General features: G+C 36.7%; 1 protein-coding gene across 10 annotated transcripts in view; it reads right to left on the bottom strand.

Moving 5' to 3' along the window:
* Window positions 1-20,446, bottom strand: part of LOC310733293 (ERC protein 2) — a 223,756-nt gene that overhangs the window by 186,388 nt on the left and 16,922 nt on the right. For 2 of the 10 annotated variants that reach the window (XM_083554436.1, XM_083554438.1), the window contains exons 4-8: window positions 13,906-13,977; window positions 10,520-10,564; window positions 8,098-8,253; window positions 4,750-4,857; window positions 4,018-4,185 (exon numbers count right to left, since the gene is read on the bottom strand). In XM_083554436.1, coding sequence (XP_083410562.1) covers window positions 4,018-4,185; window positions 4,750-4,857; window positions 8,098-8,253; window positions 10,520-10,564; window positions 13,906-13,977 — 549 coding nt within the window. The remainder of the gene's footprint in view (window positions 1-4,017; window positions 4,186-4,749; window positions 4,858-8,097; window positions 8,254-10,519; window positions 10,565-13,905; window positions 13,978-20,446) is intronic. The other 8 variants (XM_083554445.1, XM_083554437.1, XM_083554440.1 and 5 more) reach the window with 7 other exon arrangements.

The following is a 20,446-nucleotide window of genomic DNA, read 5'->3' as shown; positions in this document are numbered from 1 at the left end:
TACTGCATGAAAAGTAAAAGAAAGTTGGATCTGATTTTATTGGTGGCTCCATCCTCAGCATTCTCCTACTGATATACCCCATGTCCCTCCTCTGCACATGTCCAAACCATCTCAATATCACCTCCCTCACCTTGTCTCCAAAACATCCAACATGCGCTGTCCCTCTAATAAACTCATTTCTAATCCTGTCCATCCTCGTCACTCCCAACAAACATCTTCAGCTCTGCTACCTCCAGCTCCACCTCCTGTCTTTTACTCAATGCCACTGTTTCTAAAACATACAACATCACAGGTCTCACCACAGTCCTATAAATTTTCCCTTTCACTCTTGCAGATACTCTTCTATTACAAATCACTACTGTCAAACTTCTCCACCCACTCCACCCTGCCTGCACTCTTTTCTTCACTTCTCTAACACACTTTCCATTACTTTGCACTGTTGACCCCAGGTACCTGAACTCCTCCATCTTCACCACCTCTTCTCCCTGCAACTGCACCACTCCACTGCCCTCCCTTTCATTCACACACATGTTCTCTGTCTTACTCCTACTGACTTTCATTTCCTTTCTCTCCAGCGCATATCTCCACCTCTCCAGGCTCATCTCAACCTGCTCCCTACTCTCACCACAAATAACAATATCATCCACAAACATCATAGTCCATGGAGACTCCTGTCTGACCTTGTCCGTCAACTTGTCCATCACCACTGCAAACAGGAAAGGGCCCAGGGCCTATCCTTGATGCAGTCCAACATCCACCTTAAACCAGTCTGTCGTTCCTACTGCACACTTCACTGCTGTCACACTGTCCTCATGCATGTCCTGCACCACCCTTACATACTTCTCTGCCACACCTAAATTTCTCATACAATACCACAACTCCTCTCTCGGCACTCGGTCGTACGCTTTCTCTAAATCCATAAACACACAATGCAACTACTTCTGACCTTCTCTATACTTCTCCATCGACATTCTTGAAGTAAATAAGGCATCTGTGGTGCTCTTCCTCAGCATGAAAACATACTGTTGCTTACAGGTGGTCACCTCATCCCTCAGTCAGGCTTCCACTACTCTTTCCCATAACTTCATGGTGTGACTGATCAATGTTATTCCCCTGTAGTTACTGCAGGTCTGCACATCTCCCTTGTTCTTAAAGATCGGTACCAGCACACTCCTTCTCCATTCATCAGGCATCCTCCCACCTTCCAGAATCTTGTTGACCAATCTTCTTAAAAACTCCACTGCCATCTCTCCTAAACATCTCCATGCTTCTACCAGTATGTCATCTGGTCCAACTGACTGTCCACTTTTCATCCTCTTAATCCCTGCTCTCACTTCCTCCTTAATAATCCTATCCACTTCCTGCTTCACTTTATCTCCACACCATCCAACCTTCTCTTTTTAATTTTCCTCACTAATCAGCTGCTCAAATATAATCTTCTCAACACTCTCTCCTCACTAGTCAATGGCACCATTAATAAAAAAACTTTATTTTCGGCTTCTCCCGTTAGGGGTCGCCACAGCGGATCCTCCGCACGTTTGATTTGGCACATGTTTTACGCTGGATGCCCTTCCTAACGCAACCCTCCCCAATTTATTCGGGCTTGGGACCGGCACTAAGAGTGGCTGGGGATGGTTCCCTGACCGGGAATCGAACCCGGGTCGCAGCGGTGGGAGCGCTGCATCTTAACCACTAGACCACCAGGGGACCTAAAGTTTCTTTTCGGCTTCTCCCGTTAGGGGTCGCCACAGCGGATCCTCCGCACGTTTGATTTGGCACATGTTTTACGCTGGATGCCCTTCCTAACGCAACCCTCCCCAATTTATCCGGGCTTGGGACCGGCACTAAGAGTGGCTGGGGATGGTTCCCTGACCGGGAATCGAACCCGGGTCGCAGCGGTGGGAGCGCTGCATCTTAACCACTAGACCACCAGGGGACCTCATTAATAATAATTAATAATCATATTCAACATAACAATAATTCATTCAATAATGTCACCAGAAAGTGTCTTAAATAATAATAAAAAAATAAAAAATTCATACTATTAACACTTCCAATTAAAATGTATAAGTAATAAAACTATGACTATACAATTCATTTTTAATTTACTACATTTCCTCATCCCCCATTTATAAATTCCTGGCTATGCCAATGCATTAGTGAATCTCATCTTAATTTTTATATATATATATATATATATATATATATATATATATATATATATATATATATATATATATATATATAGCCAAGAATTTATAAGAAAATGGAATCTTGATTTTGTTTTTGTTCCTAGTTCTGTTCTACTGTCTCGTAGAAAAGCACTATTATTTGCTGAGTAGAACTGCTACAACTTGTTTTAAACAATTACAGTTCCCAAAAAGGCCACTAAAATCACACAAGCATGCCATTCCAAAAAGGCAAGTAAAAATCACATAGGCATGTCTGCCTAAAAGTAGCTAAGGAAGATTAACAGATTTGTTGGCTTTTCTACTAATAACAATTGCTGCTGCTGTTGAAATGCTGTTTCTCTGTAAAATCTAGAGAGCCAATTATTGATTGTTATTTGGCCAAGCAAACTATTGAAATGAAATGTCTAACCACATCAATATCATTTTAACTTATGTTACACTAACACTATAAGCTTCATTAAAATCCAAAACATGAATGAGGACCAGTGTAAGCAGGCATGAAATTTACCCTCATTTAATCTGACAATCAGAAATCTATTATATGACCATAGCCTTCCTTAAACTGCTGCCACAAAAAAAACTATATATGATGGTTTTTTTTGCTGTAGCATACTGGAATTAGCCTGTTGTAGCACAACAATGCCCCTGTGCACAAAGTGAGGCCTTGTCATGGTTGGAGTGGAAGAACTCGAGTGTCCTGCACAGAGATCTGATCTCAACCTAAATTAACACGTTTGGCATGATCTGAAATGCGAATAACACATTTTCACCTGACATCAGTGCCTGACCTCTCTGTGGTTAAATGTGCATAATTACAATTATTATATATAGTTGAAATGGTTGAAATCATGATTATGATAATAACAAAGGAACTAAATTGGATGTTTAAAAAAAAACAACCTGTGTCCAACTTTTTGGATATACAACCTATAAATAATCCATATACTTATGAAATAAAGCTTAATAAAAACAAATGTAAATTCAGTGAAAAAAAAAAAACTTTTGTTTTATATCATTCTTTAAATAATTATTTATTTAGTGAAGTCTAAAAAGGAAGAAAAAGGAAAGAGGAAATAATATCCTGTCATATTTGGCAATGAAAAGAGACTCACATATTTATTTAGTTACTAGCATTTTATTCTTTTCATACTTGCTTATACAAATAGAGCAATTGTTCTAACACGCATTATAGTAGAAATTAGGTGATTAGCTAAGCCTGACACTATGACTCATGGTGCAAACAAACAGCAATATCAAAATTACAACCAAAAGTGTAGGCAGCATTTCAGACTAAGCTTACGGTTTGCTTGGTCATGTTTGAGGAAAGTGGCGTATTGATAACACGTTTGCCTTGAAATCAGGAAAGCAAGATTTAAAATCTGAGGTACTACTGTATACTAAATATAATAAATATAATATACTACTGTGTATTAAATATTTATTTTGTTCAATCTACTTTAAATTTCTAAGGTTGAGGAAAATTACCCACAGCATATAATCTTATATGAGTCTGCACTTAGCACTTGGGTGTTAAGGTGTGAACCATGAAAACTGCTATCTAACTTTCAAGTAGATCTAATAAATTATTTTAAGAGTGATGTCTTGCTTATCTTTCTTTCTTACCTTCTTACTGTATATATTTAGACTTTTTTAGATGAAAAAGGCATTAAAACATATTAGAAAACTAGAAAATATAATATAATGAAATTTAAAGAAAATTTAATTCAAAGTACATAATTGCCTATATTAATTAGCATGAATCTTTGACTTAATGTAATAACTTATATATATATATATATATATAATAACACACACACTCACTAACCTCTGTCTGCATGATATTTGCTCTTTGCTCCTTAGCTGAAAGGGACTCCTTCAGGACATCAATGTGCTGCTTGCAGTCTGAATTCTGATTGGTCAATGTATCCAGTTGAGTCTGCAATGCCAACATCTCTGACTCTTTTTTTGATAAGTCCTGCTTCAGCTGATCAGTCTGAGAAATGAAAAGGGGGCAAATATTGAAGCAGGGGTTATAAAAATGCACAGTATTAAATAAGAGAGAGTGAGTTCTAAAATTGAATTCACATAAGAACGCACAATGCACAAGTGTCTCACTAACGAAGGAGTCATAGAAGGCCAAAACACATAGTCATTGTTATATTCAAATATCTGGCATTTAGAAGTGTTAATACCAACATGCAAAAGCAGAATGAAGTCAGATTTTTACTATGCTCACACTTTCTTTGCTTGATTCTGTTGGGTCAACAAAATCCATGCCAAACTCCCAACTAACAGCGTTTCTGAGAAATATCATTTGACTCATTTAATTTTTTTATTTTTGCAAATTGATTTTCCAGTGATGCACACAATGGCATACTTCCTCTAGAAGGAATAAGCAAGAAGTAATAACTTGCTGTGATTATGGAAAACAGTAGAGAGAGAAGAGAGAAAGAAAAATCAATAAAGGAAAAGAGAGAGCGAGAGAGAGAGAGAGAGAGAGAGAGAGAGAGAGAGAGAGAGAGAGAGAGAGAGAGAGAGAGAGAGAGAGAGAGAGTACTTTCATTTGCTCTGAAATCTTCTGTTGCTGAGGGAGCAGGTATGTTTGGTTGAGCGAGCAAGTAGTCACTTGTTGAGTTGCCAGACACACAGGTGAGTTAAACCTATCCTAAAACACAAAGAAGACAAACTCTAAACACACCTATTGCCAAAGGTTTAGAATACGGGTGAGCATTACAAACAGGTAAGTAAAAAGTCCATTAGCCATTAACTAATTATAGTAATTATAACTAACAGATTTTCTGTATTAGTAAATATTTTATGTCACATTTCAGAATTCATGTGGCTACATGTGGAAATAACAAAAAGTAAGAAATTAAGCTCTGCTTTGCAACTTGTTGAGTTGTAAGATATGTATTTGAAATAATTTTTATTATCTAATTGTATTTGCATCATTATTTAAATCAAATAAAGTCAGAATTTATTTAGTGTCAAATATTACAATAAACTAAATGAAACATTTACTGTGGTTTCTAATTTATTTAATCAGCTTTAGTTATTTAGTATGATTGATAACAGGAAGTAGTTTTGTGGACATTCCATTCCATTTTAAATTGTGAGAATACACAATAAGAATACACTTTAATACAGGTATTACATAAACCACAAAACAAAAATAATTACACATTTATTGAACACTACTTGGTAATGTGTGTGTGTGTGTGTGTGTGTGTGTGTGTGTGTGTGTGTGTGTGTGTGTGTGTGTGTGTGTGTGTGTGTGTGTGTGTGTGTTGTTGTGTGTGTGTGTGTGTGAATGGTTAAAAGACTTACTGCTTAACTGTTAGTAATGCTTACTACTGCAACACATAAGTAGGGACTTAGTGGTTAAAACTGTAGCTTATTAATCGGAAGTTTTAAAATCCCAGCACCACCAAGCTGCCACTGTAAGGTCTTTTGGCCAAGGCCCCAAAACCTCCACTGCTTAATATGTTTCCTGTCTTACTTTCCTGTAATGCTGGATAACAAGCATCAGCCAATTGATGAAGCATAAAGTTAGCTAACATTAACCCTTACAGTAACATGTCACAAAGGGTGGCTTGCCCACTTCAGGTTGGTGGGGAGTTCCTGCCGCAAGTGGAGGAGTTTAAGTATCTTGGGGTTTTGTTCACGAGTGAGGGAAGGGTGGAACGGGAGATTGACAGACGGATCGGTGCAGCTTCTGCAGTAATGCGGTCGATGTACCGGTCTGTCGTGGTGAAGAAGGAGCTGAGCCGCAAGGCGAAACTTTCGATTTACCGGTCAATCTACGTTCCTACTCTCACCTATGGTCATGAGCTCTGGGTCATGACCGAAAGGACAAGATCCCGGATACAGGCGGCCGAAATGTGCTTCCTCCGCAGGGTGGCTGGGCGATCCCTTAGAGATAGGGTGAGAAGCTTAGTCACTCGGGAGGAGCTCGGAGTAGATCCGCTGCTCCTCCACATCGAGAGGGGTCAGCTGAGGTGGCTCGGGCATCTGTTCCGGATGCCTCCTGGACGCCTTCCTGGGAAGGTGTTCCGGGCGCGTCCCACTGGGAGGAGACCCCGGGGAAGACCTAGGACACGCTGGAGAGACTATGTCTCCCGGCTGGCCTGGGAACGCCTTGGTGTCCCCCCGGAAGAGCTGGAAGAAGTGTCTAGGGAGAGGGAAGTCTGGGCATCTTTGCTTAGACTGCTGCCCCCGCGACCCGGCATCGGATAAGCGGGAGAAGATGGATGGATGGATGGATGGAGTAACATGTCACCTGGATTTTTACTTAAGCAGCATTTACAGTGTAATAAGCCCAGTGTTTCTGTATGTGAAAAATTACCTCAGGACAAGATGTTCTTAATTTGTATATTAATATAGAAGTATTGACTTACTGACATTCATAGATTCAAATGCCACATATTACTACTTTTTCTATGATAAAAATCTAAATCTAAATCTAAAAATTATTGTGTGTTTTCTTCGAGGAGTACATTGTTGAGTCAAGTTTGCTTACACGGTACAGGAAAAATAAGTTTCATCAATAAATCCACAAATGTTATTAGTTTACAATAACATGATTCTGCAACCTGTTGGACTTGCCACACATCAACTCTTCTTTTTGTTAAAACAATCTCTCTCCTCATGAAATGAGAGAATAAAGAAAAAGGTATGCTCACATCTTCCTTCTTTGCATAGCATGCCAAGAGTGTGCATTCAGATCGGGGTCAGAAGTCCACATGATAGCATTTGAAAAATTATGGCACTCCAAGTTGGCCTTCATCAAAAGGCCATTGTGAACAGACACATAGAGGCCATAGAGAGGTAATTGGGCTCGCAGGAAACGGTCCGAAACTCAACCTGCCACCCTTATCTGCTTCTGAACCTTTGATTTCTACAATTCATCAGTGCCTTGGCCCCTAGCGCTGAAAGCAGTGGACCCCTGGCTGATAGGACAGATGAAGGGTGTGTCATGTGTGATTTAGAGTGATGGGTATGCATGAATGAGATTGTAATTCAAATACAAAACAAAGAAGAAAAAAAAGAGCCTGTAAAAGTGCATAGGAACCTTTAAGTGCATGCACTGGCTCTGGAAGTGTAACATAAAAGCAGAGAAAGCAATAATAAACAATTAAAACTTTTATTTTTTATTTTATTTTAGCCATTAGATTAAACCGTTCCGCTGCAAGACTCATCATTTCAAAGCAAAACTTACAAAACAAAAATTTCTTCAGCAACATTAAAACAGCCTCATAAAAAACAAGTGACCGTTACAGGTATTATGACAAGTCTGGAAACTCTAGTGCTTTATAAATAAGTCATGAACACTTTCAGGCTAGAGTAATTTAATCTTTCATTCTAGAAGGGCTGATTCTCAAGTCTCAAAGGTCACCACAGAAGAAGTTCAGTCATCTGATACTGCTGGTGTAAGCCAACACTGGTACTGCAAACCCTTTGTATGTCTTCATTCCTGAGTCAAATCAAGGATCTATTTAATCATGTATTTTATCCTGGTAAGTTTCAGTGGCTCCAGAGTCTTTGCTAGGACATCAAGGTACCCACATACAAATAACCACACAATTACACCATTAAAAATAAAATGATATCTTTATCATATAATCTCAGGTTCCAAGTTGTCAATTTTTTGTAGAATCATATCTAAACATTAGTAAGTTATTTATCATTCCATCAAATCCACATGTATGTCTTTAAGTATTTATTTATTCACATGATTGTATTTATTTATTCCTTTTTACATCTTTGCTTGTACTAATTCATTACTACTTTCATTCATTAACTTGAATTCACCAAAGCCCACATCCACAAAACAGCACTTTTAGTCAATTCCAGGGAAAATGAGGAACTCATTGATCTTTGTCTTGGGTGAGGGATAAACTCTAACCTTGCTCTTCATGAACTTGGAGTGGTTCTTGTAAACGTCAATCTGCTTGGGCCTCTCATCTCTTTTGTCCATGTTCAGGTGACTGTTGGTCTTCAGCATCTGGATCTCATCTTCCAGTTCACGGATGTTCCGCTCCAGTGAGGAAATTTTGGTGTCCTACATGGGATATGTGTGAAATGTACATCAGCCGCACAATTTTTGGAAGTAAAGACCGAAACCATCCGAAGGTCTTAAAGGAGGAGCAGATTTGGGTTTCAGCTTTAGTGCTTGCAGAGGTCAGCTTAAACTAGCAATGGAGACATGGAGCTATGAAGAAGATGGAATGTGTACTAAGCTTCATATGAGACACTACAGATCCAGAATTGTAAATGGTAGAAAAAAAGTGCTTTTTTTCCTATCAACAGCACAGAGTTTCCAACATTTTTTATACAGTACGTAAGCATCTGTCATCAGGAATATCTCAAAATCACAATAGTTCCTGTTGTATCAATTTAGGAGTGGCATGCAAAGGCATAATGTACAGAAAAAAATCAAATGTACATTTTTTTATTAATGTATTAATATGATGGACTAAATACAGTTGAGAATCGAAGATTCAACAAACATTAGCAAAATAAAGTAATATCAAACTAGACAGAAAGACAAAAAGATATAGAAGTCAGCAAGGTTTAACCACTGACACACAATAAAAAAAAAAAAGATTTACTAAACTAAGCTGCATTAAATAAAACACACACACACACACACACACACACACACACAAACCAAATATTTATACCAATGAACATACACTCACCTGCCACTTTATTAGAAACAACATACTAATAACCCAGATTGCTCTCAGATAAGCCTTGATTCTTTGTTCCATGGATTCCACAAAGCGTTGGAAACATTTCTTTCAAGATTTTCATCCATGTTAAAATAATTATAATTTGCGTCACAATTATTGGACATTTCTCAGCTACATATTTGTGATGTGAATCTTTTGTTATACTAAATCCCAAAGTTGAGCTACTAGTTTTAGATCGGGTGACTTTGGGTTATTATTCTGAAAGTATCCATTATAAGATGTATAAAATATAACTATAAACAGATGCAAGTGATACGATAAGTAATGGGATTCAAATGATGCTTAGTTGTCTTTTCTGAGTCCAATGTGTGCCAAGAAAGATTCCACACACTTTTGCAACAGCTGCAGCAGCCTGAATTGTTGACACAAGGCAAGATGGTTCCATGGATTCATTAGGTCCACTGTAGCATAAGTCCTCTTCTTGGCTGATAGAAGTAAAACCCAATGTGGTTTTCTGCTCTTGAGGAATGTTTTATCATGTTGTGAATTCCAGAATGCTTTTCTGTTCACCATGGCTGGATAGAGAGTATATTGGAGTTACTGTAAACCTCTTACAAGTCTGAAGTCTTCTGGCTATTCTCTATGAACCCTCATCAGAAACTATTTTATTTGACAGCACAATTACTTACCCGAACTGATACCTTAATATTTTTTGGTTTTGCCTCTAACAAAAACGTTTCTCAAACACACAAATAAGCCCTTTTTGAGATTACATTTTGTATTATATGGATATTAAGTAACGAGCAGCTGTGCATGTGTTTCTAGAAAAGTAACCAGTGAGTGTATATATTATTCACAGCCTCAACAGCCACAACTGGAACGTTATTTCAACAGCGAAATGCCGAAATTAAAAATGAGGAATGGAGAACAAGAAATAAATACATTTGACACCATGAGAATCTGAAAATGCTCATTCTTACTTCCTAGCAATTTGTTACCTAGTGCTATTTACTGTGAAAATGAGCACTGGCTAATGCAGATTTTCATATACAGTGAAACCTCAATACCTGCGACCTTTCATTTGGAACCGGACTAAAGTTTGGAGTAACATTTTCAAACACTTTGTACTAATAAATTACATAAAAATGTTAAAAAAAACTATTTTATTATTGTATTATTCATTTAAAGTATTAAATAAAACATTTATGACAAGTAATTCACATTTTTTGTTGAGTTTACAGTACAGCACATGTACAATTCCCACTGAAAAAGGAACCATCAAAAGGAGAGTCAAAACCTTGCAATTAACGTAACCCCCACGAGTATTGAGGTTGCACTGTACATAGTAATACAATTTAGCATTTATACTTAAGTGGTACTGTTGTGGCATCAATATGTTTTATAAGACCTCAAATAAAGTATAAATAGTATATAAAGTATAAATATAAACTGCAAAATACCTCGAGATTAAATAGAGCATAAAGTGTAAAGCACAAATATTTCTTTAATTACATAAAAACACAAAGCAAGTAATGTAATGACAGTGGCTGACTGTATATGAAAAAGGGATTTTACAAAGAATTCTTGTGTAGAAGAAATGGAAGCTTTTGATAATAATTATGTGTACTATACCTGCCAAATAACATCAGGGTCAAAACCATAAGGATGTGCTGTGCTCTGGAACAAATTACAAAATACACATACTTCAGCACACTTTATAAACACGTATAATATTAAAAACACGTATAAACAGACCAACTGTTCACAAAGAGACATGTTCCAAAGCAAATAAAAATGATGGCAGGTCACTTTTCAAACTAAGCTGGAAGATGAAGCAACTCTGTGGCTGTTTTACATGAAGACGACTCATACTTATTTCTGTCTGACACTTCATCATTTTTCAGCTATATGCAGGTGACATAGGTGACATTTATTTCATTTGCTACATGTTTAAGACACTATATGTGTGGCAGCCTAGGAAAACCAGTGACATGTCTACAAGTCTCTCCTATAAAGTACTTTAAAGTTTAAAATTATAATAATATGTATTATATGTAAATTATTTATTTCAATTACATTTGCCCTTTACATGAACTAGGAGATCCAAACCTATTCCAGCATAACAATGCCCCTGTGCACAATGCAAGCTTAATGAATATGGCAGTTGGAGTGAAAGATCTTGAGTGACCTGCAATAGAGCTCTGAACTCAACCCCACTGAACACCTTTGGGATGAACTTGAACACTGACTGCACTCAAGGCCTCCTAAATGTACATAAATGCTCGAATTTACAAATACCCTTGTGACTGAATGAACACGAATCTCAAAAAACCACACTCTTCATTCTATTTACATCATACTGTTCAGCGTAACTCATTCTGGAACATCTTCCTAGAAAAGTGAAGGTTCTTATAATAGAAAATTGGGCAGTGAATGTTCAAAGAGAACAATCTTATGGTCAGTTGTCTACACACTTTTCCCTATATAGTGTATGATCTATTTGCAAAAATGTGTGGGTTTGTTTGTGTGAATTTGTGCCAATTTGGCAATTTTCTTTTTCCATTAGCATACTGGTATATTCCACAAACTTGCCTTCTGCCTATGATCCACACCCAGTCCACCTTTCAGCAGCTTGTATTTTTAGCAAGCCTGATTTTATACTTAGTGTGTTGGGACTTAGTGTGCAAGGTCACTGTTGCAAAATTTCTCTTCACTTCTTATAAGTTGTTTTTAGGCAAATTTTTATACCACAGTTGACCAAACTAACAATGCACATCTAACATTTCATTGTAAGTGATAGTCAGCATTCCCTATTTGTATACTATATACACTGTAAACACAAAGAAGACGCACTGTGGGCGTGTTACCGTTTATTCAGGACTGTGCAGCAGTAATGGCAAGTCAAGGCGAGAGCAAGACGAGTTTCTCAAAGTGGAAATATGCTCATTATTTCACTTTAGTTGAGTATAAAGACAAAAACTTTTTAGTCAAATGTAAGCTGTGTCTTCCTGGTTCGAAGGTCGTATCTACTGCGATAGCAGCAGCTCCAGAAACTCCATGCCTCAACGAAGCTAGAAGCTAACCCAGTGTTCTGTTCTACATTGTTGATCGTTTTCATTCTTAAGCTGTGAAAGGAACATGTTTAAGGGCTCAACACAACAGCTTTTATGATGCAGAAGCCACTTTAGTTTTAGATTCTGAATATATTATTCAGCTTGTTTTGTTATTTATTTCAGAAATCCTTGTGATATATTTGGTTTGTGCAGGTCTGACTTTAATAAAATAGTGTTTAAAAATTACTTTATGTTTAAGTCAGTTTTGTGTTTGTATAAACTATAACGCATAAAAGAGCATTAATGGGAACTTTAAAGAACGTTCTTTAAAAAAGTGGTTGCCACTCATTACAGTACAAATAGACAAAATAAAAAAACATCTCTAAACGTCCCCCTTCCAAGAGCATAAGATATTTGCACAATTGTATATTGAATGTACTAAAAGTAACAATATTTAAAAACAGTAAAGTGTAGTTCATTAATGTTTTCAGAATATAAGGCCTTTGTAGATGCAGTTCCGAGTGAGAAATTAGTCACAATATCAGAAAAAGTGCTTGTTCATTGATTTTGGTTAAAAGGAGAAAAAGAGAAAAAACCCTCAGAAAATAAAAAGCTCATTTAATGCTAACAGATGTACATTTCCCATTGGAATAAATAAAGTATCTATCTATCTATCTATCTATCTATCTATCTATCTATCTATCTATCTATCTATCTATCTATCTATCTATCTATCTATCTATCTATCTATCTATCTATCTATCTATCTATCTATCTGTTAAACATGCACCAATTCATGAATATTGACATATTATCCTATCCAAATTATCCCTTTAAATCTACTGCATTTGATATCCATGAATATTAAATGTAACTACATCCATGATGCATGTGAGTGAGTAAAAAAAAATACATAAGACCAAACATAACACAAGCTCTACTGAAGCATCACCATAGAAACCAGTCTCTTATGCAGCCCTGTGCTTCCAGACTCATCTGTATGATTTTGTGTTTATGTGTTTAACGAGCACAGACAGAAGCCCTTTAAAAATGATATGATGTACCTAAAGCCCAGGCATCTAAGTAGATCTGAGAACATTTGCCACAGATCTGTGTGGAAGTATAAGTGTGGGTGTAAGTGAGAGTGTGTGAAGTGGGTAAGCTTTTTTTCACAGCTCTGCACTCACTTCAAAGTCAGCACACAGAGTGAAAGCTTCCATATGTGACATTTGAAACAAATTGAATAAGTGTGCTCTCTTTAAGCAGAGCAACATGAGCTCTTCCTGCCATTGGCCTTCACTAGCAAGCAGTACCATATGGACAGACATCAAACTGTCCTCTGTTCGTTTACTAGTCTTTGGTGAATTGTGTTAGCAAATAGTTTTTGTAGTTTTTTTGCAAGTCTAAGGATTGGAGATGATAATTAATATCTTATCCTTGATTATTAAGAAACGTGTGGCACCAATGTGCTGCTTTTTTCAAGCTTTAAAATCTTCAAAAAGAAACTTTAATCAATGCTAACTATATTTATGTTCACTTTATTAACAGCAGGAAACATGACAGCTGTCATGAAGTATAAGAAAGCCAGATTCCAGCACTTTGTAGTTAGTTAGCCCGGTCAATGATATTCATCTGTTTCAGCTATTCATGGCAGTCTAGAATTTTTTATTACTGGCACCTTGCAAACATCCAATGATCTACAGACCGCTTTCTTTCTTTCCCTGAGCCATTTCTGATTCCTTTTTGAATCCTTCAATTCTCTGAAGTAGCTTTATCTTTACATTGCATTTGAACTAATTCAAAGATCATAACATGGATGAGTTTTGTTTATTTTGAGACACATTACTAAAACTTTCTTTCGTATAAAAATAATATTAGTTTGAACTAAGTCTCAACTGTAATACTATCATCAATATGTCAAACAAGTCAAACAAAGGCCAACAATGGTAATGCTAATGCTCTTACCTTCATGTCAATGACACTGTGTAAAGCTTTGCTCTTGGGTGGATCTGTCTGTTGGTTTCTCCTATGAAGCTCCTGAGGAGGAACACGATAGAAACAAGCTTGCCTGCTCATCATCTTCAAACACCAGCACCCTATTTTTCTGTTCCAATTTTCTGCTACACCCACACACTCACACTGTGTAACTCTTGACAAATATGCTCAGGGTCTACTCTTCAGACTCTATTTCACATCATCTTTTACTTTTCTTTTTTTCCCCTGTCTCTCCCTCTTTCTCTTACACTGATGCTGCTAAGCACTTTGGTTCCTCATTGCACAGCTACAGGTGCATCTCTCTGTCTCTCTCTCTCTCTCTCTCTCTCTCTCTCTCTCTCTCTCTCTCTCTCTCTGTTAGTCTCTTGTCTCTTAGCATCACGCTTTCTGTCAACGGTCACTGTGCTCTAGCTCTCATAACACATGCTGCCGGCAAATGTGCAATCTGTCTGTCCGCCTATATCAATAATTAATGTGATTCATGCAAGCTTGTGCACACTCACAAACACACACACATACACACACACACGCACAATAAGCAGCTACATTTGCAGTACACCTGCTCTTTATAAAATAAATTCATGCACCTGCTGGTTTACAGAGATATAGTTGCCGCCCATCTTGTTTTAACCTGGACGGTTCGGGCTGTGTTTCTGGTCTGAACTGTCATTTGTCTGTTTTATAAGCATATTTGAAAATTATACTGAAAATATGTTGGTCAGTTCATTTGTCACTCCCCGCCTTTCCCCTTTTCACTGACAATTTTAGATCAGATGTGTTGGTAGCATAATTGTTTTCTTTTAAAGCATCAGCCAATCATAAAGAGTGAAGGATGACAAATTAACAAGGAGGGCATCTTAAAAAGTGGGGAAATAAACAGAATCACAGAGAAGGACGGAATCTAATTACTTTTTGGACTGTTGTGCTTTGACAAATTTATTCCATTTGAAAAGAACTTTTACTGAACAGTCAAATATAAAGTACCTGGGACAAACATTATGGGTGAGTCTAGACATTAAATGTGCGTAGGGATGTCCTTTATATTTTGGGCATGTTGAAAGGTTGAAATGCTGGACAGGAAAATACATGTATAATGTATACATGTATAATGTACAATATATATATACATATATAATTTGACATTTTCAATGCCTTATTGGCATTTTATGATTATATAACAGATATAGAAATATTAAGAGGGGTTTTATGCATGTTAGGAAAATAATGCTAATCTATTAATCTACACTAGAGTGCTAATCTAGACTGCATTCATGCCTGTGTTTATGTATCTGTTGTTTAACTTTACATGTATAATTGTTGACTTATTGTCAAATGCTTTGCCTGCTATTTACTTTGGTCATTTATGAATAATATAAAGTTTATCATTAAACATCATGTAATTTGTATGTTAATGTTGCACTTAAATGACAATATTGCAATAACTTATTTGTATGCTCTTATAACTACTGTGATTTGTTATATTCTCTTTCAGATTACATCCTAGAACACATTATTTCACTTAAATTGGTTGTATTTTGCCAGGAATAATATTGGCTGTTTTATACTTTGGCTACTTACTTACTGATACTAACTGGTTTGTTTCAGAATTAGTTAACAAAGCATCACCATTATCTAAATAATTGTTGGCTTTCAAGTAAATTTCAGGTTTATTGTTATTTATATGTTGATTTGCTTTTGCTGCAGCTGCCAACAAGGTTTACAAACTGGCTGATGGTAAACTTAATGACAGTTAAACCGGTCAAGCACCGAAACCTGGGACTTTTTCCAGAAATTACATAAATGTTATGTAATTAATGCTGGATTATCAGGGATTCTTTTAGTCCAGGCTCCAGTCCTGAAAGGCCCATATCCCCGCACACATTTTGGTGCAGGAAAACCACCCTCCTAATCATTGACAGCTTGATGATTGAGGCATGAAGATTAATCAGTATAGTGTCTGTAGAATATGTATTATGTGCAGTTACTCACTAGGAGGTAAAAGCCATCATCTTAGCAAATGTTTGTAAAACATCACCTTTCTCTGCAGCCACCATGAAATGATACTTTTCAATAATTTAGCATTGATTGGTATATGTATAACTAATTCACAAAAAAAGTGGTGGGGGGTCGTTGGCTGGAGTAAAACAGAAATCAGCATCTATCTTTCTCTGGCTCCATTTGTGCGACGCACCACTATAGGTAATGACCTTTCACCTCCCTGTGGTTGACGGACAGCCAGGACCTAAAGTTGCCCTATAGATAACTACACTTGTCAGCAGCTTAAGAAGACTTTGAAATCCCTTCCACTTAACTCACACACTCTGCAGAACACACACACACACACACACACACACACACACACACAAATTGAAATACAAATGTTTTGCAGAGTTTATCGATAGGGAAGAGCAAAAATGTGGTAATTAAATAAATGAATGTGTAGAGACTGATAACTGAGTTAGTATCAGTGGTGTACTGTATACTAATCTAGCTATATAGATATACATATAAAATACCTGTAAAGAAGTATTCTGCTTCCTATCAAATTTTGAAATAAGGTAGATTTGTTCCTTTTTGTTTTAGGAATGCATTTTAAAACTGAGACCTTTTAAACATCATTGTGTCTTTCCTCTGGTATTTAGTTTGCCTAAATAAACTCTAAGCTAGAAAAAACGTAAGCTTACAAAAGAGTAGTTAGCTTTCAGTGAAGGCTTTCTTCCCATTACTTTTCCTAAGGCCATGAACTCATCCTTTTATTAGGAATTACAAGGGTTTACCATGCTAGACCATTTAAGTAGCTGATATACCGATCAAAACCTTGTTAACCTAAAGGTCAAAGTTCGGCTTCTGGGGTCTCAATTGTCCCTGTAGACTTGGACCCGCCTATCCCAATGATGGCAAGACCTGGTACAGACCTCGTTGTTTAGGATTCCTTCTAGCTTTTTTCAGGTTTAAGGAATTGGTAGAGATTGAGCAGCATAGTTTGATGTATCTGCCATTTTAGCACAGGAGTAGAGAGAGGATTAAATCCCGTCAGAAAGGCTTTGACCTATCCTGATCAAACGGATTATACTTGTCATAGCGGTCTTCAAAGAAGCTGCAGCAAAAACATGCAGAGAGAGATCAGGAAGGGGAAAAGCTGTGTTTTTGTACATAGGTAATCCACTTTTTTGGGGATCTGTGTGTGTAGGCCTGTTTTGACCAGCGCTACCAGAAACCTAAAGAATCTTGAGACTAATCCAAATCTAAAAAAACAATCAATTAAATATATATATAAATTTAAATATATATTTTAAACAATTGTCTTTTACTAAAAAAAGGTGGCACCAAATATATCTTCACAGAATAATCTTTCACATCTAAAAACATATACAATTATTTATTGTGCTGCAAAAACAATACATTATTTGTTTAAAACTTAAAAATAATATATATTAATCATTTGAATGATAATCAGCTACCATCTTAAACTTAGAATATGAAAAACACCTAATACCCTTATCCATTCTGTACTGAACAAGCATTAGACCATGATGCACAGCCTCAGGAGCATGTATATGTATATCTTTGTCATTTGGTATTTACTATTTAATTATACATTCACAGAAAAACTTTATTAGTGGATTATTCCTTAATTCCTTTTTTTTTTTTTTTTTTTAAGAAATCTGTCTAAAAATTATTCCAATTATTCCAATATAAATCTTACTGTTAATCTCTGAGAGCAGAGCAGAGCAGAGCAAAGCAGAGAAGAGAAGAGAAGAGAAGAGAAGAGAAGAGAAGAGAAGAGAAGAGAAGAGAAGAGAAGAGAAGAGAAGAGAAGAGAAGAGAAAATGATTTTTGCTTTCAACTGCAGGCATTGAAAGCAGGTACAAAGTTAATGTGCTGATCCACGTTTTTTTTAATACAAAATACACACACACACACACACACACACACACGCACACACACACACACACCACACACACACACACACTGCGATCACAAGCCCTCCTACAATCTTTCACACATGCTGCCTCTCAGCTTGTGTAACAGATTAATAATTTTTCCTGGAATTCGGTTAGTAAGAATGAAATGGTAAATGTTCCACCTCTCAATGCAGGCATGAGTTGAGTAAAAGTATCCCAGTGTAGGGGAACAAACTTCAGAAAAAAAAAAGAGAACTGTGAACAGATTGGACTTGATAAAAGAATAAGACACACTAATAGCCAGCTTGGCTGACATGTTCGATGTTCCCACATTTCCTTCATTTGAGCATGTTGAAGCGGAACTGAAAATTCAGTCCAAAATGAAAACCACACTTCTCCCAAGAACATCAAGGTTATACCCGAGAAAAACAAGGCTCAGGCAAGCCCCAAAGAGAGCTTTTATTTAATGAGACATTTACCTCTGCACTGTGTATCAGCTTTGCTGCCAGCACTGTGAGACTTTCCAAACCAAAAAAGACTACAACCCCGGAAAAACACAAGCAGCAAAAAAAAAAAAAAGGGAGATCACTTGAGAAAAAGCAGTACTCTACATCCTGAGAGGTAAAGTGAGATACAAAAAAACATGAAGTTTGAAAGAAGTGCAAACACATTAATAAAAATTCAAAACACGATTCAAATATTAACTCAAAATGGAAATGGTAAGTCACTAAACATTATATGCGTATTCCTGATTGCATATGGTGCATGACTATTACATAAATAAAAGCATTAGATGATTTCATATGTACCGCTACTGTATACATTAATTAACCCACTATTTGCAATGGTATCTTAGGCTGATGTGTGTTGTCGACATTCAGAAACACCATTTTATATGCAATTAGGACCTCTAATTAAAATTTCTAATTAAGTTTGATGTGTTTCTTTTAATTTGTCATAGGGTTTTATATTTGTTGCATTTTTTTTTTTTTAGGTTATGTTGTGGTGAACTTGTGGATATGTTTTCATAAAAAAATACATTAATTTAGCAATTTACATATTCGCAAGCCACTAACTTTTATAAGAACAAAAAATTTGAATAAGTCATGTACCCATGAGTGCATTTTGGGCCTTACTAGAAGGTCATTTTTGTCTGAAATACACCTGCTTTGTGTTGTAATAATAGCATTAGCTACACTATGTTTTTTGGATACAATGTAAATAGTAACCCAAATCTCCGACATCGTGAATACTGTTATTTTCATTCCTATATCTATATACACTCTCAAGCATTCTACATTTACAACAGATTTCACACAGCATGCAGATGCTTATATACTACAGGTCTACTAATTAGAACATTTTGTAGAAATAATTCTGCTGTATTTCAAATCATTCGTCATTACAATGAAAGCAACAGACGTCTGCCAGTAACACATCTCTCAGTCTTCGCTCCAAAACATTTTCCAGACACACTTGTGCTCTCTTTGCATGCCTCTACCTTTCTCAGGCCCTTTTTGCACACGCTCAGACAAGCGTGTTGAAAAGTGTTTTTCTACAGTCCACCAAAATTCTACAGCAGGCTAAAGTCACTCAGCTCCTGGATCCACTTTAACCACTTTAGTCTATATGTGTGGGTAAGTGTGTGAGTGTGTGTGAAACAAACATATCATGCCTGCCTTCACACTCATGAAAGAAAAAAGAAAACATACATACATACCCAAGGGAAAGGCCAGTGGATATGGGAATTGTTGACAGAAATCCCACTTTGCTACTGATCCAAAACTACTTTTGGTGTTTTTCGACATGGGAGTTCAACTTAAGGCTTGGGTTGGGTCACTGTATCCAGATCAGTGCAACACTCCTTCTGGAACAGGTTGCTCTGGGATTTGTTGTGCAAATATACTTCGTTCTTCAGATGTTGATTGGTGCATGAAAAGATGTGCTGAAAGCAGGATATCAGCAGTCAAGGGCAGAGGAGCAACGAAGAGAGGAATTTAAAGTTCAAAGCAGAACACTGCACCAAACTTTGAAGCTGTGTTTTCCAGTGAAATTAAGATTTTTTTTAGACTCAATATTTTATCATAATTTTTGGCATACAAATATCTTCTGATCTCTATTGCATCATGGTTCAGGAATGCTTGTAGATATTGCTAAAACTGGTAATAAAAAAAAAATAAATAAATAAATAAAAAAGACAAAATAATAATATCTAATATCATTGCAAAATGGCAGTACCAATAATACAGCTATTTTATTGAAAATATCTGACAGGTAGTCGTCGACTTACGACCACAATTGGAACCGACAAATAACGGTCGTAACACGATTTGGTCGTAAGTAGAGTAGGCTATATGTACAGTACTGTGAAATGACGCCGGAAACTGGTACGCACTGCCGGAAGCTGGTAAAAAAAAATAACGTACGCCGCGGCTAGCGATTGTGGAATGCGTAATTACGATCGCGTAAAGTCGAATGGTCGTATGTTGCATAGGTTGTAAGTCGATGACTACCTGTAGTTGCTTGATGCACAAAAAATGAGGAAAAAGGCGCTTTGACCCAAAATTGATCAAATGCTGCCACACAGTGGTCAATATATGAAGATC

The sequence above is a fragment of the Silurus aristotelis genome, assembly GCF_946808225.1.
Source record: "Silurus aristotelis genome assembly, chromosome: 11".
Classification (NCBI taxonomy): Eukaryota; Metazoa; Chordata; class Actinopteri; order Siluriformes; family Siluridae; genus Silurus; species Silurus aristotelis.
The sequence above is the reverse complement of the archived record's forward strand: the minus strand, read 5'-3'. Positions and strand labels throughout refer to the sequence as shown.